The 25,795-nt window shown below is 36.3% G+C and overlaps 2 protein-coding genes and 1 long non-coding RNA gene across 8 annotated transcripts in view; 2 read left to right on the top strand and 1 right to left on the bottom strand.

Moving 5' to 3' along the window:
• The first annotated feature begins 14,061 nt into the window (after positions 1-14,061).
• On the top strand, positions 14,062-17,295 carry mhc1lca (major histocompatibility complex class I LCA). Of its 3 annotated transcripts, XM_087244332.1 has the most exons (7): positions 14,062-14,278; positions 14,376-14,636; positions 15,760-16,032; positions 16,114-16,404; positions 16,491-16,603; positions 16,700-16,721; positions 16,812-17,295. In XM_087244332.1, exons 1-7 carry the CDS (start codon positions 14,221-14,223, stop codon positions 16,844-16,846), a joined length of 1,053 nt encoding a protein of 350 aa, XP_087100458.1. In that variant the 5' UTR covers positions 14,062-14,220; the 3' UTR covers positions 16,847-17,295. The 3 variants fall into 3 exon arrangements, with proteins under 3 accessions (XP_087100458.1, XP_087100459.1, XP_087100457.1); XM_087244333.1 differs by lacking the exon at positions 16,700-16,721 and having other exon boundaries at positions 16,491-16,622; XM_087244331.1 differs by lacking the exon at positions 16,700-16,721 and having other exon boundaries at positions 15,742-16,032; positions 16,491-16,622.
• Positions 17,296-17,486: 191 nt separating this feature from the next.
• msl1a (MSL complex subunit 1a) lies at positions 17,487-23,340 on the top strand. Of its 4 annotated transcripts, XR_015479333.1 has the most exons (10): positions 17,497-17,544; positions 18,078-18,780; positions 18,949-19,148; positions 19,255-19,377; positions 19,496-19,716; positions 19,806-19,870; positions 21,685-21,752; positions 21,901-22,025; positions 22,113-22,185; positions 22,783-23,340. XR_015479333.1 is itself a non-coding variant. In NM_001114468.1 (9 exon segments), coding segments are annotated over 8 exon segments (1,470 nt in total). In that variant the 5' UTR covers positions 17,487-17,544; positions 18,078-18,153; the 3' UTR covers positions 22,874-23,340.
• LOC141381189 (uncharacterized) overlaps positions 19,783-25,795 on the bottom strand; it is a 54,144-nt gene continuing 48,131 nt past the window's right edge. Inside the window, exon 3 of the long non-coding RNA XR_015480760.1 lies at positions 19,783-19,909. This is a non-coding gene — a long non-coding RNA (uncharacterized LOC141381189). The remainder of the gene's footprint in view (positions 19,910-25,795) is intronic.

The raw sequence follows: 25,795 nt of genomic DNA, 5'->3' as shown, positions 1-25,795 counted from the left end.
CCCCGCGCACGTGTCCACCTGACTATTGGGAAATGTAGTCGAAGTCAAAGAGTTTGAAATCGAGAAGATTTGTATGAATCACAGCATTAGGTTTATGAGCGTGAAAAAAAAGTTGTTTGGATAAAGGGGAAGTTTTCAGTGCGTTCTGAGCGCAGGGAATGTCCGACGCATTAAATGCGAAACAACTTACTGCTGTAAGCAGATGTGATATTCGATTTTAGACCAAAAACAATGTAGGTTTAGGTTTCTGGTTATTTAGGTGTGACTTTGGTGAATGTAATACTTCTTTAAGACATGTTTAAGACTAGGGAAAATTGCTCTTTAAGTGGAAATTTAAGATTTAAATCGACAATACCTCAGTTTAAAAACAACACTATTATTGATAAAATTTTAGTATTCGAACATTAAAAAAGTTTAATAACTTTCCAACTAAAATACTGCAATAACGTTTCAATACCTGCTAATCACACTATAAAAAGTTAATGAAATTAATCTTTTGACAGATATTTGCTCTTATTTTGGGCAAAACTCACTTAATCTTGTTCAGTTTCTCAGTCTTTATGTTAAATGCATGGATAATACTTGGTAATAGAATTTCAGGAGCATTTTCACCAAAATAAAATGTATTGCACATGCAGCAAAAAATAAATAAATTAAAATAAATTAAAAGTTAAGGGCCAGAGTGAATCAGGGCACAGTATATTTGAGACACTTTTTCATCAAACTGAATAGAAACTGGAACAAAAAAGTAAAATAAAGATACATATCAAAGGATGTGGTGATATTTAAATAATAAACAGTTCTTTATAGGGAGCAAAACGTGTTAAATGTATAAATAAATAATAATGAATATCTTATCTATATCACGGAAATCTGCATTCCAGTCCAAATATTTAATCATTCTTCAATATATTTATATATTTACTTGATATGCAAAATGAAGAAATTAATTTTTGTTTTCATATGTTCAAATATCTGTCCATTCATTGTCATTTGTTTTTTGATTTTGGCTGATTTTTATCCTCAAAGCATTTGTTGAAAGGTCTCTAAAGAAACTTTTTTAAACAACCCGAACTTCTTGACTACAAAAAAAGTGAGATAAATATGAAAGTGAGGTATGTGGTGATATTTACCTCGGGGTTTTTGCAATCTTAAACAGTTCTTAATTGAGAGCAAAACGTGTTAAATGTATAAATAAATAACAATGGATATTTTCTTCACTATTTTTGCTTTCCTTTGAAAATATCTAAACATTCTTCAATAAAGATACATTTGCTTGAGTTGCTAAACGAAGAAATCATAAGTATTGATATAAGTACTGTAAAAAATATCTGTCCATTCAGTGTCGTTTGTTTTTTGATTTTGGCTGATTTTTATACTCCAGAGATTTGTTAAAAGACAGCTAAACTGGCTTTTTGAATTACCAAAACTTCCTAAATGCATTTGCCTCTAAAATAAATGTTAACGAAGTTGATTTATCTATTCAGGACATTCATTTAAATCGCTTTAATTTGTCTTATAAATGTCTTTGAAAAAGTCAAGTCAATGTCTCCACGCACTGAAATGTCGGAAAATGCACCCAGTATTACCATGCTATAAGCATGCATTTATGTAATTGTAAAGACACGAACTTTTAAATGGTTCGGATATTCGTTGTCCACACCGAATAATGCGTGTTGTGATGTTTTATTGGTACGCAGTGAAAAAAATAAGTGGCACACACAACATGAATTGGAGCCCCCAAGATTTAAGACAATTTAAACCATAGAGATTTAGATGTGGCAGTATACACATTATATAGTGCACTATACACAAAAATATATATTTTTTCTTTCTATAGTCATGTCTGAGAGTTATTTTGGCACTCTCTACGCCGTTGAGGCTATTTTCGAAAATCGCTATTCACCCCAAAATAAGTTTCCACTGTGTCCCAGATAGAGCGCCTCCCTTAGAGAAAAACTGACCAGCTTTCCGAAGACCATTATCCCTTTTCTTGGCTCCGTCAAACACGTGCCTGTGAACAAAACCGTGCTACTTAAAAAAATAGACCATCCCGCAGCAACAAGAGTCACATCCGTACATCACTTATTCCGAACATGGCGATGCACGAGCCACTTGTTGCACTCACGTGAAAGCACTCGGGCGCCTTATAGCAGGTATGATTAATCATTCTCACCTGTATAACAACAGTGCGTGACACTGCACGTGAGAGGCAGCCCAGCGGGTGGAAAAACATAAACACAGCTGATTCACTGGCGCGGCGAAAACTGTTGTTTGATGTTGCGAATTGACCCCGCCTGTTTCTATTTCAGACCATATCTTTATGGCAAGTTTCTAAAACTTCAAGCCGCTTGTTTAGACTATCATGGGCATGGGTAATAACAGTGCCACTGCATAAGCAAGGTGGTAAAGTTTTCGTCACGTTTGCACGTCACGTTACCTGGACAAAACACCATGAGACCAGGAGCGCACCCCACGTAATCGCTTGAGTGGACTTAAAACTGCTCACGCTTGACTCCTGGGGCTTGTAGCGAGGGCACGACCGCTTTTTGACACATCGCTGAGCGGTCACATGCAAAACCTCTACGTCCGCGTTATACACACACTGCCCTCTCTGTGCGTGTACACAAATACAGCCTCTCACATGGAGCGCAGTGGTGTACCATAATCCAGCCAGCAGGTCTTTGCTTTGTTTACGAGACATCTGTCATTTTGTTCAGAGCTGTTTGCTGATAAATCTGTCAATATTATTGTGAACTTCGGATTGCATTATTGCTTAGTAATTAGCATTTATTGGCATTCTGAATGTTCAAATTCTAAGTTACCAAAAGGATTATTTCAGTAACGCCACTGAAGATTTTTCAGTTAATAGTTAAAGACTTTTTTCAGAGTGATGGACATTTTAGTGATCTAAAGAATTATTTAACATAAAGACTTTATTACAATTTATTCATGTTACACATGTTCTGTGTATATTTACTAATTGCAGTTAATTAAGAAAAATTACATCAACTAACTCACCATATAGTAATTACATGCAGTAATTAATGTTACTCAGTATTTAAAATTTATGCTGTAATAAGCACACCTTAAAATAAAGTGCGACCCGTTTGTGCATTTATTTTTTCCTAATGGAACTATATGCAGATAAAAAAACTTTTATTTCGAACAATGTATCAGAAATATTTTTGAAGTTATATTAATTTTCAGTTATCTTCTAACAACACTTTGTCACAATGTGTTTTAAGGTGATATGTGTAACTTGTATGTTACCGTGTTTACAAAAAAGTTTGAGAGTCATTTATTGTATGGCATTAACTATGCATTCTGATGAGTGAAACAAATGTATTGAGTGCTGAATGAATAACATGTGGAGTTTTAGGGTATCTCATGTTGGCGATTAATTTTGGCATCCTGTGAGGCATATAGTATGCATGCATATAGTCCAATTTTATTAAAAGCTCGATGTATACTTTTTTTCACATTTATGTTGACATACTACTCAAATTTTCAAGTGCATAGATTTCAAATGGAAATTTAAATTTCTCCAAATTTCATTCATTCATTCATTCATTCATTCATTCATTTTCCTTTGGCTTAGTTCCTTTATTTACCAGGGGTCACCACAGCAAAATGAACCGCCAACTTATTCAGCACAGGTTTTACACAGCAGATGCCCTTCCAGCTGAAACCCAGTACTGGGAAACACCCACTCAATCACACACACTGATATACTATGGCCAAATTAGTTTTTTCAATTCACCTGTACCTTAAGTCTTTGGACTATGGAGGAAACCAGAACACCCGGAGGACACCCACGTGAACATGTAGAGAACATGCAAACTCCACAAATACATGCCAACTGGCTCATCCAGGACTCCAACCAGTGACCTTCTTGCTGTGAAGCGACAGTGCTAACCACTGAGCTACCGTGTCGCCCTACCAAAATGATGTGCTTGTTTAATTTAGAGTTGCAGGTGTCTGCCAATACCTTCACTCAGCACTGGTTAATATGAACATCTACTGCTTTTGCCAAGTTGTTGTTGATGTTCTCTCTCTTCAATCTTTTTTTTTTGACTGTGAAACCATAATGCTTTAGCGTTGATACCTTATGGACATCCAAATTTGGGTAAAACGGTACAGTAGCCTCATACTATTCTGGTGATACGATTTGCATTATGCTTAGTGTATGGACCCGTATGCATAAAAAGGGAAGTTGGGATAAAGTGAGTGTACAGTGTACATTCACTTTTAAACGTTTGTGTTTATGTCCATAAGGTGTAAACACGGAACTGGGATGTTGTTTACCAGTCAAAAATACTGAAGAAGAACATAAACAAACGGCTGCAGATGGCAAAAACAATCAATCCTCATAATGATGAGTGATCAACTCTGCTTTTAACAAGTACAATACATTTTTAGTCTTCATATAGAAAGAGACATTGCAAACACTTAACAAGGATTTATCTGTCTAGTGTGCATGCATCCCTGCCCTCTCTGGTTATTAAGATAATGTAATTGATGCTTTAACTTAAATTGTTGTAAAAAATGAAATATTTGCTCTTTGAAAAAAAATCCTCATTCATTTTGGACTTTGAGGGTCACAGCTGTTTTAGGTGTGCAGTGCATGATGTCTAATCAAATGGTTGCATTATGTGACCTGCTGGCACAAGGGTTGCCAAGTTGAAGTACTTTTAACCACTTGTTTTACTTTGTTTCACCACATTTCTTTGTTTTAATTTCAGTGCTTACATTTATTAGACATTGTATCAGTTCTATTTATATGATTGCACTGAAAGAGTTTACCAAATTTATAATCGACCAATGATAAAACTGCTAGGATGATGAAACTGTACACTTTTGAGAGACAGGGGCGCTAAAGGAGAGACTGAGTGTCAGTATTTTCATTTCCATAACAGACTGGCAGGGCTCTCCATACTTGTTATTAAAGAATAACAACTGCATATGTACAGAAGAAAGTTTGTCAATTTACAATTGAATTAACATCTTTAAAATTTATTCTAGATTTTTTTAAACATACATTCAGATTAAAATGGAGTTTGGGGTTCACTTCTGCGGGAGTTGTTCTGCATTAACCTGCATGTTTTTAACTGGATGGTTTACGGCTATGAGAATCTTTGTAGATTAATATCTAATATACAGTTATTTTCAACAAAGCATATAATGCAAATTGATGCAAATATGTATTTAACAATGAAAGGTGGCAAGTTTTGACTTCATATTATTGGGATAGTTTTGATAGACCACTCAACTGGCCACTAGACTCGTTTTGACTGGCCATCAGGCTATTTTTGTTGTGAAAATTGTTGATGAACCTGACTGGCACTGCCTGTTGCCATTAACTATGCCACGTTCTGCAGCTTTTGGTTGCTTTCATAGAAATTAAAAATTAGAGAAAGCATTGGGCAGAGGCTTGTGAAACTTTTAGCACCTACTTCTAGATGTCTTCACATTTTCAATTGAACCCAAAAAGTAGAGGTCTAACCTTAGACCAGAGTGAGTTTGAGTCTAAAACTTTGAGCTTTATCTTGAACATGGGCTGGGGTCTGTATTCATTGCCTCAGGTAATTTAATGTGCTTGTTCAAAAGAGACCAGATCAGACCCAATCCTGAGAGTGCATATAAAAAAATAAGCCCACCTTGTTGGCAGAGAATGTATTGAGGTTTCAATGATCATCTCTTATCAGTTTTAAACATTCATCTGCCTATTTGGTGTTGCATTCATTTTGAGAAGTTTATGTAGTAAAGGAAGTGTACAATTGCACAAAGAAATCCATCCTGTAGCAAGGCAAAAGGGTTTTCGTTTTTTTTCTGTGTGCTGAATCTCTTCATTAATGATTGATTTTAATGAACCAGCCTGCAAGGTTAATCATCATGTTTATTTTTTATATCCAGTGGTCACATTTGACAACCAAACTCGGAAATAACTTGTATTATACAGTCTAATATAAAGTCATAATAAATAACAGATTTCCCAATGGCTTTAGTAAATTTCTCAGATCAGAATTGAATTTGCAATACAGTTAGTGCATTTCTCAAAACAACACGCATAAAAAGCAAAGCGCCATGGATTACCTGTGAAAGCAAGTCTCTTGCTTAAAATCCTTAGTTCATCTCTCAGAAATATCTATGTATCTATCAATAAACATGTCAGTTTCATCATAATGACAAGTCTTTGTGTAAGTGTGTATAGATAAGACAGTCAAATTGCTTAGTCATGTTGTCAATATAAAGTGTACAGTGGAGGGATGCTCTGATGTAAATTATGGCTACAGTTTTGATTACTCTATTGATTTTTGATACAGTTTTATAATAAAATGTTGGTTAGTGTTGGTGAGAATAAGATTGGTTTAGATTGCTTTTACTGTTTGTACTGTAATTTGTTGACAGACCATGTTGCGATACAGAAAGAAAAAAACCAGCACTGCATAAAAGGGCTGCACAATAGATCATTTCAGCATCAATATTGCAATGTGCGCATCCGCAATGTTGAGTATAAATGTTGGGATTAAAGTTTACCGGGAGCCACAGTTGAGCAACGAGAGTTTAAAGTATGAGGCACATAAATGTATACTGTTTGTAATATTAATAAAGATGTATTTATTGAATTATCTGTACAATGGAAACTATTTACATTTGATTACTTAATTTCTGTACCTGAATTCTGTGATGTATATTATCTTCCCTATAAAAATCCAGAATAATCTTCCTCAATAATCCCAACCATTCATTTATTTTCCTTTAGTCCCTTATCTATCAGGAGTCAACACAGCGGAATGAACTGTACCAGCAGTCCAAATTATTGAATTCTTTCCAAATAGATCTGGTGAAATTGTATCCATATCACAATATACATCGCAGCAAAATAAAATATTGCAATGTCACATTATTCCAATATGGTGCAGCCCTACTGCATAGCAAAGAAAAATAAGCAAAAAACAAGAAGGAAACTGTGAACATAGGATAATCTGCTTTGAGATGCACCTTTGTTAGAGAAAGTCAAGATTAATCTGGAAGCAATTGAACAATTCAGGACAAATTTAAATGTCTAATGTAAATGTATTGAAAAATTCAGTATGACAGTATTACGACAACTTGTTCAAGCATTTCACATTTAAAGATTTATGCTATAACGCAATGCCTAAATATTGTGAGGGGGAAGGGGAGACTATTCAACAGAGACCATAAGAATACATTTTGATTAGCAATTTGATTAACAGTCGTACATCTTTGCATGGATGAACCAAAGCATTTGCAACTTGTTAGAAGAAACTAAAAACTGTTTCTTTGATGTGCACGACTGACTATAATCTGAAGAATAAACAGGTAGTTTTGAGAATTTAATCTGGTAAATGTACCAGAACTACTGAGAAAAATTGTAAACAAATGTTAAATACGTAAAAGAAATTGACAAGCAGCCAAATCATTCTGCAGGACACTGATTTTTCCAGACTGACTTCAGGATTGCAGACTGCTAACACTAATCAAAGCCATTGATTCTGTTCTATTTTAAGACCAGAGAAGACCTCTATCACAGATACTGAAATAGTTCACAGGTAGCGGCGGGCATAAGCTTAGGCTTAAACCAAGTGCCTTACTATTGATTTTCCCCCACTAGGAGTCTAAACTCTTCCTGCTATTGAGTTAATTCTGCACGGAGAAATTGCAAAAGCAAAATAGATAGACCGCATCCTGGCAGGATGTGATTGCTTTTCATGATGGCACAGTCACTGAAGAAGAAGGTTCAAGCTTATTTGCAAAGAGCCTAAAGGCACGCAATGTGGCATAGTTCTTTGTAGTTCAAGTTGTGTTGAGATAAAAATAGCAGCAGTTAATGCCGTGAGCTCACCAAGCGCAACCACTTGACGTCAAGTACCTCACAAATAAACACCAGTCTCTAATAGTGTTGACTACCAAAATATTTAATTGGTTAATCCACCAGTACATTTGAGGTCTTCAGTCAAAGTGTTTCCAATGCTAACATATACAGTGCTTATATATAATATCCATTTTAAAAAATTCTCAGTGAATATTGGAAATAAATTTTGGTGCATTTGAAAAATCTGATTTGTTAAACAGATATATTTATTAAAATCATATTTTTAGTCACTAAACATCTTTACAAATAGAAAGACAATACATTTAAATTCATGCAAAGTATTGCAAAAAAAATCAACAAATTTTCTATATATTATTTATAATATGATATTATTATATAATAAGATTAATAAATATTTATTATATTTTTTCCTTTGACTTCTCCTGTTTTAAAATTTGTTTTTGTTTTTAAATATTTTTCATAAAATATAAATTTGAGCTACAAATGTTTGGATAGTTATTGCAAGTTATTTTGTTAGATAAACTCCAGATTTGACTTCAAAACTGAACAATCTAATGTGTATGCACAAATATAATACTGTAAAACTTCCTGTAGAAAATAATAATTTAATAGAGATCTTTGAGGGGTGTACTCGTATATGCTGAGCACAAAGTAAACATTTCAGTTGCCAACTTGCACATTTTAGTGAACAGTTCTTACAATAACCATTAACTAAATAAATAAAAATACTAAATAATGCTGGATGGTCTTTCTTTTTATGATTGGTGGTCTAACAATATAAGAACAATAGGCTACCTACAATTTTCAAAATCTTGTGGTGTTGAATAGTGCACCTTCCCTAATTTTCACTATGCTTAACTGTAAAAGATTTGTCATCTCAATTGTAAATAATTTCAGTCATTTAACCTTAATTATCTGAACTCCCCTTGTTGCACCACACCTTTTCTGCCGAGCTTATTTTTAGTAACGACGATTAATAATGAATTTACAGCGTGCAGCACGATAATCAGCATCTGACTCATAGCAGTAGCAGCTCTATGTATCTGAACAGTTCTGATCTATGCCTGTGTTATTTGTCCTCTGTGTTGTCTGGCGCAACAGCGCCCATGCTCGACAACGTGAGGAAGTCTTTGCATGGTGAGCACTCATTAGCCTCTCATCATTGCGGGTTTTCTCCATCTGGTAACACCAAAGGCGACAGGACAGCCAAGACCATCGAAAGGTCTTGGTAAAACATTGAGGCACATCATTATTCTGATTTTACTCCGACGTTATAGCAGGCTGGTCTTTGCTAACATGCTAGCTACACGAATTATTCATTCAGAGCTAATATTAGTCTTTTTTACCGGGATTTATTAACGTTTCAACGTTTAAGTAAACAAAAAAGAGTGAGTGTTTTCAAACAGACGCTCGATAGCGATAGGGTTCATGAGAAGTGGTGACCATGGGGCTGCTTGAGTGCTCCTAACAGGACTCGGCAATATAGCAAAGTATAACAGGCATAGTGTCAGTATTATATGCAAGATCTGAAATAATAAAAATATTATATATTTAAAAAAACTAGTAATAATTGGAGATGAATCCCAGATCACGCCCTGAACGATTCATGTGAATCTAAAAAATGGACATCCACGGCAAACAAGCAGTAGAAATCGAGAAAAGGCCATGTAATTGAAATAAAAAAAAGTTTTCAAATGTGAAGACTAAACTTCCGCAACATTATGAATCTAGGTCACCTGAGCCGCCTGCTAACCTACTGTCCGCGTGACTCAATAAGCAACGGGGCGCTCCTTCTTTCATTCTCGCTGCCGCTGCTTTAATCACATTTTCTTAAATAATCAGTTCACTTCGGGCGATCTGGTGGTCGAGTTAATCCTTTTCTCACGAGGATCATTATAGGGCTGAGTTCTGTAATCAACGCACCTCGTTGATTTAGCAATATAAACACATTTATTCTCTTAAAAAACGACCTATAGCATTGTGATAGTCTTCTGTGATGCATGCTGCTTAATTCAAGCGTCTAAGCTTTGCGATGGGAATGCTCTCGCGGAACCGTTCAGTCTTCAAAGCAAATATAATCGCCTAATAAACGATGTCGGAAAGCTGTGGATGCGGCACCGAGAGTCATGCTTCCTTGTTGTGCTGTTCTCTGCAGTCGCTGGGTCCCCGTGCGCCATGTGAGTGTTCCCGCACTCAGGACAGCGCCGCACGCACAGGAGCGTGATAGGGGTGTGTCATCGCAGAATGTACTGCTGCGGATGCGCGCGGTCACCAGGCTCGTCCACGTGCTGTTACGACTTCAGCTCTGAAGTGGAGCACTAAAGTGGGCGTCGACCCGGCGCTCTATTTTCGTGGAAAGCGGGTAGTCTCGGTCATCCTCTAATGTAAACACCCCAGCGGTCTGAGGGAAACAAAAGCACTGTAATTGGGTTGTTGCTCTATTTAAACGTGGACTCATTCAGACAGACACGTTTTAGTTAGGGACACCGGGGAGTGTTGCAACTTTCTTTGTGTGTATTTCTGTTTATGTCCTCGAGATCTTTTTAGCCAATGCGTTCAAAATGTGATTTAAAGTTAGAAGTGTCTGCTGTATAGACCATTTTGAGGAAAGTAAGCAATAACAATGGTCCTTGTGTATTTTTTGTTTTAGATTTTTTTATCTCCAAAGCTTATGAGAATCAAGAAAGCTTCCCATGGTAATACTTTTTTTTTAAATGACATTTTGTTAACAAAATGACTGTATCGCCTCTTGTTACAGTTCTGAAAAAGTTTTAAGACAAGCAGGAATTGTTCATGGACCAATGATTTTGCCATATTGAAATGGTCTAGATGCAGTCTTTGCAGCACACAAACTGTTTCAAACTGGAAGAGTAAAATGTTACAATGTAAGTTAAGATGTAACATTATTGTTTCCACCTGTGTGAGTTGCAACATTATGAAATGAGAGTTACAAAAGGATTTGAAAGCTTTTCATTATGCTGACTTTTCAATGGAACTTGTGTGTCTTTGTTTTACAAAGTTAAATACAATGTGCACTGCACAAATAGCTTATGCATCGGCCTCATCATTTGATCAGTCAGGCCAGTAGCAAGGGGGTTCAGGTGGTTCGACAAACCCACCCCACACTGACAAAGTCCTGAATTTGGCCCCTGTATGAGCGCATTTGTCCCATTTTTGACAGAATGCCATCATAAACTGTAAAAATACTGATAGAAGAAGGCTTTAAGATACAGTTAATTTTTAATTATTCAAATTTATAAAATTCTGACTGAGGAAATGAGCTGGCCAGTTTGTTGTTTACCTACAGGGTACAGTTTTAAATGTTTTTTAGTTGGTTTTTAATAAGTTTTAACAGATTCCTAATTGTTTTTTTAATGATGCATGATAATAAATTTGCATTAAAAAAGTATTTTTCATACTTCTCAATAACTCAACATCTCATAACATCATTTATAAAACTGTAATAACTTGCAGTTTAAATGCACATTTCTAAATAAACATGTTGTGGTAAAATACTATGGTAAGCACTTTGACAAAATTGTTGGAAATATTTTTGTTGCATCAAAAAGTGTGGATATGATCACCATCCGACAAGCTAATGCAGAAAAGACTAGTGCTTAAAATGTGACTTAAATGTAGTATTTGCACCTCATAATTTAATACAAATTAAGGAGAACAACTGCACAAAGCTCCACTTTTTGAGAACAAAGAACCAACTCTTTCAATAGGCTGGTTACGGGCCTGGAACACTATTTTGGTAGTCTTGTAGTCATGAGTTTGCTCACCTTACAGCTAAAACATTATCACCAACAACTTGCAGTAATACTCAGACACACAATTAACATTTAAAGATTAACTACAAATCAGTTGTGATCACAATTGCCATAAAAAAAATTAAGTAAAAAAAAACTCAGTATAAAAAAAATATGTTTACATATGTTGTCATTAGTAAATAAAAAGACCCAATGATGGGCTAAATCTGTGGATTACTGTGGGCCTAATAACATGCTGAACAGCCTTTGAATAATTAGAAACTTACTTAAACATCTCACCCTGAGCATTTTGTTTTAATAATTTGACCTAAAGGTGTGAAATAACTGAAATTATTAGGTGTATTGGACTAATCTGTACAATCTGCCAATTGGAATCAAGCTTTAATCAGACCCATAGAAAAAAGTTAGGAACAATTGACTTACTCAATTTGCCGCTGAATTATTAAAAAAAATGAATACTGCACACTGAAAGTGTTGATGCATGCAGCCAATGAACTCAAATTAAGTTTAAAGTAAACCTGGTCAATAATTGTTGTCTCTTGTTCTACATTTGGTCTGGCTATCTTAATAATAGTTATGTACCTCTCCTCTTCACACTGAAGTGACTCAAGTGTCTTCACAAAGCAGTTCACAGATCCCAGGGGATTTTGTTATAGCCAACAAACCCAGCATTGTAAGTTAGAGATACTGGAAAGGCATCTGAAGCAATAGAACAAAAATAAATTATTTATTACAAACAAAAACAAAATTGTTCAAGTACTGAAGGACATGAAATTTGAATCTATAACAAGGGCTTGCAGTGCTAAAGATATGAGAAAGATGAGAGAGATGAGAACTGTTTTTTTTTTAACCGTTGTACATGAAATTCAGAATTGCATAGTAATGATAGATCTGTCTCAGTTAGTCTATCACATGGACATAAATGGCCTTGAACTTGCATGTTTTGGATGATACGGCATTATAAAATTGATAAGTCCTATCGAGATGTGGCATAGCTGCTGTTGTTGAAATCTCATCCACTCCCATACTTATATGACCTTTATTTATATGACCCCCATATTTATATGAGAAGTAAAACATTAACAATGTCCTACAATGATTAATTTACGGATGTACACAATATTTTACAAATAATAAGTCATAATCTAGCTCAAAGAGTCCTGCTGGGAACCATGCATGTTGTTTTATGTAGTTGTGTAAATGAGAATAGCATTGCAAAAGTGCGATATCTAGTGGTGAAAAAGGATAATTACAGCTCTCTATATTTTTGTTTTCAACGATACTAAAAGGCAGGGGTGGATTTCGTGATTTGGGGGGATTTTGTTTTTAAAAGTAAACCTGATTTGACTGATCCATGACTCAGGCAGGGTGACACTATTGCACAGATGTAATAATTACATAATGTTATTTGTTAGAACTTTACCATAGAAAACATGATAGAAAACTGTTATTATTTTTTAGAATCTTCTACTTACTTATTTGGGACCCCCATATTTCCTGTGGCTCTTAGCTGCTGCTTACCTCTGTAATTGGTTAAATCCGCCCCTGCTAAAAAGAACGGTTTATTGGGATCACTGGTTCTGGATCTTTTAATATGTGAGCAGTGATGGACAATTAGTTTGTGCATGAATCCCTCTAAATCAAACTACATTGTACAAATATTTTAATATACCTTCCAAGGTTTCAATTTTTATTTTTATTTTTTGCTTTATTAACAAGAAGCAAGTATCGTTTTATTATACAACAAAATCTCTTCACGTTCCTTTACAAAAAGGGTTAAAGGAAAAAAGAAGGTAAATAATTTTTAAAAATAAAATAAAAAAAAGAACAGAGGAGAGGGCACATAATTATCAAATTACATATAAATATATTACACACATTTTTCCCATTTTAGATCTAAAAATGCACTTTACTACAGGAAATGCACATTTACAAACATTTTTATGCAAAAATGTTAAAGGAGAAGCACATATTAACTGTTTTATTTGCTTTCAGACTTAAAAAGTCTTAAAAAATCTCTTTTTCTAGCACCATAAGGAGAGGTTTGCTTTTGGCAAACTTTTGTATGTAAAATGTACATAATGATAAAATAAAGTTTATAATAAAATCTGCATCTTTTAAAGAGCTTTCCTTAACAATAACCCAAAATCACCTGTTTATAAGAGAAGGAAAATGACTTTAAAATTTTAGACGCAATAAAAGCTTCAACATTAAATTAAAAAATGTTGAGTATATTGTCAAGACCAAAATAAATAAGAAATAGTTTCATTAAAGCTTTCACAAAAACAGCATTCTAACTTGATATCAATTTTTGTGGGCGAAAACTCTGTGAAGGTTTTACATTAAGTTTTGCCTCGGTGTGTTCGCGTCCTCTAGTGGACACGCGTGTTAAAACCAAACTTACTGAATGAACTACAGTACAACTTCATACAGAACAGAAAGCGGAAGTGTAACACCACGGTACTGAATAACTGCATGGCAAGCATAAACAAGATTAGTGTTATGCCTAAACTGATACTATAGATTAGTTTTAATGCTGGAATCGAGAAATTGTTAACCTTTTTTAATAGCTATCTCGTAAAAGGCATGATGTATTTAGTCCTTGCAGTGTGCATACTGTCAGCCTCAGTGTTTTCTCAGTCAGGTAAGTTTCACAGCACTATTTCTATTTCGCTTTTTATTTCTTTTTAGATAAAGTAAAATCATTATTAATTGCATGCTCTTTACTTACTTTCTCACAGGGTCACATTCGCTCTGGGTCTTCGCTACATTTTTGACAGGAGACATCTCAGTCCAATTCCCAGAGTTCAGTGCAGTTGTAATGCTGGATGATATTGTGATCGGCCACTATAACGCAGATGACAGAAGTTTTGTCCCGTCGACGGTGCAAGAATCTGTTAATATAACCGAGCAAATCACTATATCAACAGTCTGTAAAGGCATACATGAAGGCATGAAAACCAAAGCGTACTACTTAATCGATTACTTAAACCATACAAGAGGTAATTATTCAGTAATGTAATTATAATGTTGTACATAAAGTAACCTACACAGTGGCATTCAAACGTTTGAGGTCAGTATGATGTTGCTAGATCGGATATGGTTGTGGTCGGAAGTTAAGTTATTTATATTATTTTTTCCATTTATTATATTTTATTTATGTCTAACCCTACCCTAAACCCAACCGTAACAGTACTGTAAAAGCAGTAATTGTAACCACTATTAATTATGCTAATTAAATAACCCACTAAATAGTTTTTTTAAATGCCTGCCCCAACCCTAAACCCAACCATCACATACTGTAAAAATATTAATTATTGTTATACAGCGTCATAAAAAATGCTGCTATATTGGTGTGCATGACACTTCTGGTTGGCTGGGTATCCGATCTAGACTATCCACCACAAGTGTGCAGCATCCACCTGGATGATGTGACGGCAGCCATATTGCATCAGACCACACACCAGCTGATCGGAGGAGAGGAGACAGAGTGATTAAACCAATTATAACATGGGAATGGTTAGGAGGCCAGTGGGCAAATTTGGTAGGGATTAAACCCCTACTCTTTATCGAAGGACATCCTGGGATTTTCAATGACTTTGGTTTAACATCCGATCTGAAAGACAATGCACACAGAGAAGTACAGAGTCCCTTTCAATTTACAGGGGCGTTAGTACCCACACACAGTGCAGGTTGAGCGCTCTCTGCTGGTCTCACTAACACCACTTATTGCAGCAACCTAGCTTTCCCATGTGGCCTCCCATCCAGGTACTGACACAGCCCTGCTTAGCTTCAGTGGGCGACCATGTGAAAGTTGCAGAGAGCTAGATGTCAAGTTCTTAAAAGCTTGAAGAGCTGTCACTGAATTACATTATAAAGCATTAAAATGGAAAATATATTTCACATCATAGCAATATTATGCAGCTTTCTCAAGCATAAGATACTTCTTTAAAATAATTAAAACTCTACCGACCCTAACATTTGAATTGTACATTGTTTTAGTGAACTGTTGTGAGAGTTTAAGTATTTATAAGTTGTCAGCAAAGCTAGTTCTGCTTTGTATTAATGTTCTAGGGTTGCTGATTTCTTTTCATATGTGTATCTGAGGCTCTATTTCTTCTCAAGGTCTACATGTGCAGCAGAGGCTGGTTGGATGTGAACTTCTTCAAAATGAGCCCGGCCAAATGATGACACTAGAGGCCTTCAATGGTGAGAGTGGTTTTGAAAGACGCTATGACATTCAGGGAGACCAACAAACTCACTGGAAATGGCCTGTCATTAAGAGTAGGGCACAGCTGGAGTACGATGCATGGCTGTATGCACACTTTTACCGCCCTTTGTGCATTAACCAGCTTCGGAAATATCTAAAGAAGGAGAAGAAGCGTGTGATGGCAAGAGGTAGCTACTGGTTTAAGTTTCTTGCTGGTTTGGAAAACATTGATGATGTTTATCACTTAAGGCGTTCACTTTTCCTTCCAGTAAAGCCTAGAGTGAGGGTGATTCAACGCACCTGTAGTAAGACTGGAAAAATTCAGATGACCTGCCTCGCAACTGGTTTCTACCCACGTCACATTAATCTGACTCTGCTTCAAGATGGCCAGCCAGTCAATGAGGAAAGGGTCATGGGTGGAGAACTGTTGCCAAATGCTGATGGAACATACCAGATGAGGAAGAGTGTGGAACTCAGCGCTGAAGAGCAAAGAGAAAGACGCACATACACATGCACTGTCAATCACCTCAGCTTGGACAACAAACTTGACATCAGTATAGGTATCTCATATCAAACAGACAAGCTTATTTGTACACATATAAATATACATGTATATGAATTGTAATCTATTCATTGGTTTGAGCAGAACCTGGTCTCGATCCAGTTATTATCTTTCCCTCTGTGCTACTTTTGCTGTGTGTGTTTGGAGTTCTTGCTGGATTTCTTATGTGGCGCAAGAAATATAAACAGCCTGAGCAGGTACACAAACACTTTCACTGTTTCACCGATAAACTGATATTTATAAGGTATAAACACTGCAGCCTAAGATTCCTAATTGTTTTTCTGCCTCTACAGGTCACATATACACCTACTTCAGGTTTGTCTTGCTATCTGTTCAGATCTGTTTAATGCATTTCCTATGAATTACATATGTATATTTATTTGATTATTCTTTTTTCCCCTTTAGCAACTGATCAAACAACAGAACAATCTCAGCTGTGACAGCAGAAGTGACACCAAATGGTCTGTTCACTTTTTCAGACCAGTCACAATTTGCATTGCTGTGTTTTTACACACTCTGAACTGAAAAAAATACCAGTATTTAGCAAAGATGTGTTGGCATTCAAGTAAAAAAACTGACTTATATGTTGTTCACCACTGTGTATTTCAGTTTTGAAATGTGTCGGTATGTTTCATAATACACTTCATAAGTGTTCAATAGTTTTACAAGAAGAAACATTTTGCACATTTTCTCTATAATGACACGACAGTTGTCCGAACTCTAACATAACAGTGGCAGTAAATCAGCCACCAAAGGCATCAGTGTTTAATCATGTACTGTATATTTTTTTTTACCGTTGACTCATGTATTTTAAGACTGTATGAACTACTTTACGAAGCTTAAAAGTTATTACAAGATAAATAAACGTTGCATTTGTCTGTGAATTAAATTCTCAGTTTATGCCTGCTCATTTCAACTGCAATCTTGCAATGCTTTTGAAAGCATGCATCCAATAATTTAACCATAGACTGAAAAATAATTGAACGCACATCTGCATGACGTCATAATGCATGGCCGACGCGTGCATCACGAAATGTTGTTCTGGACGCATCCAATCAGATTACAAACGCACCGCGCATGTGCGCTATGTGCGCACTTTCAAACTAAATCGGAAACTGAGCCCCAAGAAAGGCAATAGGTGAGTTTGGATGGGGTTCAGAAAATGTATATAATAGGCTATGTATGCAAATTGATGAGTTACGAGTTGGTCGGGTGTTGCGAAATTATTCCTTCTGAATTAAAATATGAAACTGCGTGACTTAAAATGGCGTCAGCGTTCCTCAAAAGCAGACTAAGGAAACTGCTAAAATGATTGTAATAGTTTTTGCTGTAGATCTAAAATGGTGGACACTGTGCTCAAATTAGTTCGTGCATGTCATGTTTTACTGTAACTTAAAAAGCAGTGGTAGGACGCTGTCTTTACCAAACACAGAGACCAATACAGGAGATGTTACAGTAACTCAGCTTAGTATTAAGTTATGTTTCTAACTTACCTCTATATTCGCTTATGTGCTCTCATGTGTTCAGAACACAATCAATAAGTTACTTTAGTCATGTATAAATTGTTGTATTTCTACCCATAAACGTTGCAACTTGTTTTTTGAGCAAATTTAAGATCTCATTGCAAAAAAAAGAAATGCATGGAATAAAATGTCATTTTATTTTCCCCAGAATGGCTGTAGAAAAGGAGCCTCAAAGACTCACATTCAGCCTGTTGGTAGAACCTCTCTAGCTGTAGCAAGTTGCGATGACATTGCGATCCATTGTTTTCAAGAGTGGAGGACACCGACTGGACACCAGCCTTATTAAGAAGCCAGCAGAAATCAATGAATATTTGGCTAGCCTAAAAAAGGAAACCTGTGACTTTGCTACCTATGTGCTCTGCTCTATCTGCATTAGTATAATTCAAAAGCATCAGGTACAAAGCAAAGCAAAGATCAGCTGTCGGAAAGTGTTGAGTTGTCCTGACCAATCGTCAGCAGGGGGCCTCGGTCACAAGAACTGGGAGCCATCGGGGGCCTTGATACTCCCGTCAACCAAGCAGATGGGGGCCGAAGGTTCCCCGGTTAAGAGCAGATCACTGTTTTGTCAGACAAATCACAACCACTTGGTGAATATGGATCCAATGGTATCAAATGACAACAATCAGCAGAGAGAAGGAGAGCAAGTGGGGGCAATGGTAGGGGACTCCTCACCAGAGGACAGTCCCAGTGGGAAGCATTGGAATGTGAGGAAGGGGTCAGGCCTTGTGGACCCACAAACCAGCTGTATCCGACAGATCCTGCTGCTTCAACTGGAATTGATTGAACAGCAGCAGAAACATTTGCACAACAAGAACAAAGAAATTGAAGACCTGAAAGCTGAAAAAGAGATGGTATACTAATAGTTTTTTCACATTTTTTTTTTTTAATAAAATGTAATAATGAGCTCATTTATAAATGTCAAAGTGGATGCATTCACAGTTTTCCACTTTTCTCATTTTGTAAATTATTTCTTGTTAAATTAAACCCAATACTTATTAACTTTCCTAACCTGTTTGTAGCTAATGGCACGAATTGAACGCATGGAGCACCGACTACAGATGGTGAAAAAGGATGGAGTAGTGTCCCGTCCTTCTCAGACAACTCGTCATAAGGAGCCAGAGGCAGAGACCACTACCTCTGATGATGTTCAACATTCTGGGGGACGAGTTCAAACCCCAAAGCAAACACAACGCGGAAGAGGAGTAAAAGGCTCCAAAGGGTATCTATTTTTTCTTTGCAGTATTTACAATTAAAATGTTAATTCTATGATCATTTACTCACCCTTGTGTTATTTCAAACTTGTATGACTTTCTTTCATTCTGCAGAGCACAAAAGGCGATATTTTAAGGAATATTGCTAGCCAAACAGTTTTGGTTAACATTCACTTCCATTGTGTGGACAAAAAACTCCACTGAGATATTTCTCAAAATATTTTCTTTTACATGAGGGTGAGTAAATGGCAGAATCATTTATTTTGTGTCAACTTTAACTTTAGCTGAAATCAACTGATGAACATTTATTTTATAAATATAAATGCAGTCTGATTTTTTTTTCCTCCTGTAAAAGGAAGTTCCTACTTCAGGACTCACCGACAGGTAGGTCACGACGTGGGCAGCCAAGGTCACCACCAACATCACAACAGGAGAGCCCAGCTCTGAAGGAAGACATGCAGTGTCATTCAAAGGAGGTGCCATATCTCACAACAACAGAGATGTACCTTTCCCATTGGCAGACACCACCATCACCGCAGCGAGACCCCTCAACTGTGCATGAGAACACAGTCGAAGGTTGTGTGAAGTTTATGTAAATGGCGAATTATTTCACCTATATGCTGACTCAAGTAAAATGCTCACATTTATCATTACTCGCTGCACAGTTCCTTCCTGGCGGGAGAGTATCTTAGAGCCTTTGGGGCAGAAAGAGGCATCAGACATCCTTGAGGTAAGATTTGCAGGCTCCACCAAGATGCAGTTCTGCATTCTATGATGGAAAGAGATGAAATTAAATGAATCTTATTTGTCGTGAAGTGTGTATGTATATGTGTATACAGGGGTTGGACCAATGAGTGTTGAAGGTTTCATGGCTAAATTTGACCAGCCTGGTGGTCTTTATTGATTGCACATTCCACCAAAATTCCACCAGAGCAGAACATGAAGGTTATTTAGCAGAGCAATTGCACAGTTTTGCTTAAAATATTGCAATGGACACAACATTATGAGACACATCAAAGTTCAAAAGAGGACAAATTGTTGGTGTGCATCTCGTTAGGTCATCTGTGTCCAAGACAGCAATTCATTGTAATGTTTCAAGAGTTAACAGAATAAAATGAGCACCTCAACTCTCCTCTTTTCACCAAAACTCTGTTGGGAGCTCCACATAGTTAACATACCTGGCTGGACTGCTATAGCCAAAAATTTGGTCACTTATCCCTTTGACTACCCCTCTACCAAATAGTTGACCATGTTTTTACTGTTTTGAGTAATGACTGTTAACGCCATTTAAAGGATGACTGTTTTAGATAATGGATTACACACAAAGAATTGTTTGTTTACAAAAAAAAAAACTTCCTGTTGCTCTGCTACACTTGATTTTGGTTTTATTTTATATATATATATATATATATATATATATATATATATATATATATATATATATAAAAACATTAAATGAGAATCTGAAACATACATATTTTTTTAAAAATTTAGTCCAAAAAAACAAAAAACAAAAAGCAGGCAGGGGTAACCTAAATTCGGCATAGATGGGGACATATAAACATACATAGACATACACTTGCAAATATGAAAAAATATATAAATTGAACTAATAAACAGGAATGTACAGATAAATATGCTTAATCATAGCATGTACAAACTTCCATATGAACACGCATATACATGTGCACATACATAATACATATATATGTACACATAAGACCATACAAACACATTCATATTCTACAATATATGATGATAATCTGTAAAGCATATATAAGAAAAGACTAATTCACCATTTAAACCTGGAAATCTGCTTGCTTTAAATGTATAGATCCAAAAAGTCTTTCTCTGTTTTAATCTTTTATCCTGTCTCCTCCTCTTGTAGAATTATAGATATGTTCAATACCAACTATTTTTAATGAACTCAGATTGCCATGACCTTGATTTTAAAATGTAGCGCCATAGGATATTGTGGATTTCGGGTACGTTTCGCATTTTTATGCTCCGCTAATCTCATTTTTAATTTTCACTTAGCCATTCCTATTTAAAAGCATCCGGACTGACATTCCAGTCGATAAACGGTATTCAAATATTTAGTAATCAAATGTTTTATTCTGAGTTTTTTTTTATTATCTATATTATCTTTTTTTAATTTAAATATTTTATATTGATTAAAATCTTTTCATATTTTTCATAGTATATGTATTAATTCCAGTACTTTTACCATAAACCCAAATATCAACCATTTGGTAGAGGCTGATATTTTAGAAATTATGGGATGTTTTGGGGAAAAAAATGCATTGAGTGTGTTAAGTAGCGGCATTAGGAGTTAAGAAATGCAATCCCAACATATTTTTTTTGGTGGGGTAGTTAAAGGGTTATGCGAATACCAAACGTTGGTTTCAATGCTGGCAGCAGCAAAAATCTTTTATGTAAATCAAGTATACATTTGTGTAATTTTATACATGTGTGCGTGTCAATTGTGTTTGCTTTTTCACACTTACTGATGTGTCTAAATGTACTTTTTGTACTTCTGTGCAGTGTCTGGATGATAGTGTCTTTCTGAAGAGGCATTCAAAGCTTGAACTGGATGAGAAGAGGAGGAAAAGGTGATGTTTTTGTGTGTGTGTGTGTGTGTGTGTGTGTGTGTGTGTGTGTGTGTGTGTGTGTGTGTGTGTGTGTGTGTGTGTGTGTGTGTTTCCATGTCACCTCTAGTAGATTAGCAACATTTATTTATCCCCTAATCTCAATTTTTAGGTGGGATATTCAGCGCATTCGTGAGCAGAGGACGTTTCAGCGCCTGCAGCAGAGAATGAACAGGAGAAAAGTCATTCAGGAGAGTGAACCAGAGCTGCTGTCCTTCCATGCAGAACCTGAAGATGGTATGTCAGTAGATGTATTCCCCAGCCATGTGTATTTAAGTGTATGTCTTCCCCTTTTCAAGTGCTTGTTTCTGTGTCTATTGTCAGTGGAGTATATCATGGTGACACCCTTCCTACCTGTGGTGGCTTTTGGAAGTCCTTTACCCAACCTGAAACAACAGTAAGTTTAGTCAATTTTGCGTAATTCTAATGTTTATTTTAACATAAGTTTTATACATAATTGCAGTCAGAATTATTAGGCCCCCTGTTTATTTTTTTCCCAATTTCTGTTTAACGGAGAGAAGATTATTTCAGCACATTTCTAAACTAATAGTTTTAATACCTATCTAATAACTCATTTATTTTATCTTTGCCATGATAACAGTACATGATATTTTACTCTATATTTCCAAGACACTTCTATACAGCTTAAAGTGACATTTAAAGGCTTAACTAGGTTAATTAGGCTAACTAGGCAGGTTAGGGGAATTAGGCAAGTTATTGTATAATGATGGTTTGTTCTGTAGAATTTTGAAAAAATATAGCTTAAAGGGGCTAATAATGTTGACTTTTTAAAAGAGATAAAAAAAAATTAAAAGCTGCTTTTATTCGAGCTGAAATAAAACAAATACGTTTTTCTCCAGAAGATAAAATATTATCTGACATACTGTGAAAATGTCCTTGCTCTGTTAAACATCCTTTGGGAAATATTTAAAAATTCAAAGGGGGCAGAATAATTCTTACTTCAACTGTATGTTATTCATTTGTATTTCAACAGAGACTTTGACTTGCCCTGGTTGGATGAACGCAGCCGCTGTCAACCAGAGGTGACCAAGAAACGGACGCCTCGCCGGAGATGCCGCAAATGAAACTGTCAAAAGGAATCTGCCTACTGTTCGTGCCGACCTGTGAGCTTAAGCAAAATTCTGGCCTCAAGATCTCATCTCTCTGCTTTTACTCATCTAGATTGCACTTTGTGTCTACTGAAGCAGAATTAAGGGTGAACTTTATCTCCCTGAAATTTCCTGCGTGATATCCACGAGAAACCGATTTGTCTGAAAAACAAGCTTTCCCAAGCAAACGATCATGGCCACATTGCTGAATGCAACACTTCAGTTGTTCACTTTTACAACCAAAGCTTCAACTCTAACACATAAAAGGCTGCCACAAAATATTACAAATGTACATGCTGAGTTTTTTCAGTCACATAAAGGAAAAAATGTTTCAGTTACAGAAGCCTTGCTGTATCATACAGCTTTGTTCAGAGGAGACGTGTAAGATACTTATTGCTGAAGAAATTATTTCGAATAATAAAAACAAGTTATATTATTATAAATGTGTTGTACTTTCATGTCTGTTTTAAATGCTGAATTATACAATTTAAATTTACCTGTCTTGCTATATACAGCAAACCATTAAAGTTTCATTTTGGGCAAAAAAACCCAGAAGGAACTGTATTGTATTTCAAGTGGTGCTCGCTGCAGAGCCATTTGGGCGAGCTGAGCTCCAGCGAGGGAGGAGCTTGAGCTTGAGCTCCACCTTTTTTGCACTTCTTCTACGAGTGATGTTACTGGGGGTAGGGTTAGGGGTGGGGTTGGTGTACGCATTAAAACAGCTTACAGGAGGCAGAGCGAGAGCTCATGCTCCCCCTCGCTGGAGCTCAGCTCTGCTCAAATGGCTCTGCAGCGAGCACCCTCTCTTGTATTTTGGCTGTGTTCTCAAATGCAACTCAAATCTCTGCTCGGATGAAGCTTTTGTTGAGTTGCATTTACTGGGAACCCAGATTTAAAATACAAGCATATGATCTGCTCGTGTGTGATAAGGACATCTCTGCACTATATTGCAGTCTTGGTGACTTCATAATTGCATTAAAAACAAAAAAGTGTTTTGTAATGGGATGTAGCTGGGAGCCAGTGAAGTGAGTTCAGAGAGCTTTCTCGTTGCTCTTTTTAGAGGCAATCTAGTAGTTTCAGGTATTTTGATAAGCTATAATTTTTTATGCAATAAACAATGGAGAAAAATACTTTTAATTCTACTTTTACTTTTAATTTTTTTTTTTTCACAAATTACAATACTCGCAAAAAGTTCTCGCAATAAGAGACTCAGTGAATGTCATATACACAGTGTTTGTTTCACTTTACACATTTTTGGGATAGGTACGCAATTTTCAGGATGATAGACGCATCATTTTGTGTTGTCCATTTAATGGTCTCATTGTGTGCCCTATATTGTGGCCAATACCAGAAGACAACCCTTTTCAATGTGGCATCAATTTCAACATTCTGTGGGTTTAAACAGCTGGTTGTGTCAGTAAGTTATTCCAAGTTCATCATTCAAACAGCCAGGAACACACAACACCAATTAACTGACGAGCAGCGCCGCGTGGCCATGGTGCGTCTTTGGGTCGGTGCCAGGTAATCAGATGTTGCTCGTAAACTTAGTGTGCCTCAAAGTGTCATCAGCAGACTTGCATCAAGACACAAAACTACTGGCAGAGTTCATGACACACCCAGGAGTGGAGCCCCTAGAGTGACAACAATGACCAGTATCTAGGGACCTATGCACTCACACATTGTTATTCAACTGCCACACAGCTGCAGGACTGTTTAAGTGATGTGAGGGGTACTGGGGTTTCCAGACAAACCATTCACCAATGGCATTACCACTTTGGTATGAATGCCAGATGACCGTTGCAGGTAACACTATTGACAACAAGACTCCGCTGTGAATGTTTGGGCACAAGAGCATGTGACCTGTGGTCTACCGTCCAGTTCACTGATGAGTGTCATGTCACCTTGCACAGAAATGTTGGTCGTCAGCGTTGCTGGAGAAAGCGAGGTGAGCGATAAGAACCACTCCTCACTGACAAAGCTCCACAATTCGTCCCATATATGAGCCTGTTAGTCCTATTTTGACCTATGCCATCATAAATAGTCAAAATAACCCATCGAAAAAAGCTTTAAGACCAAGCAGAATCCTCTGTTGGCTGTCGCTTCCAATAGTATTTGGATGCAGCCTTTATGATGCAAGCGATGTGAAGGACCAAAAAGTGGACCATATTAAAACTGATTTGAATACCAATTTGGCGATTGTTTTTATCCATGAATTTTCAAATGTACATTTTTTACAAGAGAGGCTTGAAAAAACTAAAAATTATATTTTATTTAGTTTATTAGGGGAAGATGTTAATATTCAATTTGTATTGAACAATTTTCTAATTTTGGAGAAATGTTATATTCATAAATACAAAAGCCTTAAAACAAAAGTTATACTGTAAATTTTTAAAGTTGGTAAAATCAAAACTAGGAAGAAGACTGTTTAGTTTATAATTTTTTTATTAAAAGAATTATTATTAATGTATTTGGTTTGCGTTTCTATTTTATGTTTACATTTTATTTGTTTGTATTATTTATTGCTTATTGATTTGATTATTATTTGTGTTCTGTTCTGTATTTGTAGATAAAAGTTGTTAATGGAATTTTGCCTTATTGTATTTGTGTTGGCAGCACAGTATTGCAGTGGGTAGCACAATCACCTAACAGCAAGAAGGTCGCTGGATCGAGCCTCAGCTGGGTCAGTTGGCATTTCTGTGGAGTTTGCATGTTTTTCCTATGTTTGCATGGGTTTCCTCTGGGTGCTCCGGTTTCCCCATAGTCCAAAGATACATTATAGGTAAATTGAATAAGCTAAATTGTCCGTATAGTGTATGAGTGTGTGAATGAGAGTGTATGGGTGTTTCCCAGTGATGGGTTGCAACTGGAAGGGCATCCGCTGCGTAAAACATATGCTAG

The sequence above is a fragment of the Danio rerio genome, chromosome 3 (genome assembly GCF_052040795.2).
Source record: "Danio rerio strain M-AB ecotype USA chromosome 3, GRCz13ab, whole genome shotgun sequence".
NCBI classification, from domain to species: Eukaryota; Metazoa; Chordata; class Actinopteri; order Cypriniformes; family Danionidae; genus Danio; species Danio rerio.
This window is presented reverse-complemented; position numbering and strand designations above follow the sequence as displayed.

Excerpts from the sequence above, each read along its gene's own strand:
- mhc1lca (XM_087244331.1), top strand. The coding sequence starts at position 14,221 with ATGATGTATTTAGTCCTTGCAGTGTGCATACTGTCAGCCTCAGTGTTT. Across the intron at positions 14,637-15,741 it reads TTACTTAAACCATACAAGAG|GCTCTATTTCTTCTCAAGGT; the intron begins GTAATTATTCAG and ends TGTGTATCTGAG. Across the intron at positions 16,405-16,490 it reads CAAACTTGACATCAGTATAG|AACCTGGTCTCGATCCAGTT; the intron begins GTATCTCATATC and ends TGGTTTGAGCAG.
- msl1a (XM_087241795.1), top strand. The coding sequence starts at position 18,154 with ATGACATTGCGATCCATTGTTTTCAAGAGTGGAGGACACCGACTGGAC. Across the intron at positions 19,149-19,468 it reads GGAGTAAAAGGCTCCAAAGG|TCTGATTTTTTTTTCCTCCT; the intron begins GTATCTATTTTT and ends ATATAAATGCAG. Across the intron at positions 22,186-22,782 it reads TTACCCAACCTGAAACAACA|AGACTTTGACTTGCCCTGGT; the intron begins GTAAGTTTAGTC and ends GTATTTCAACAG.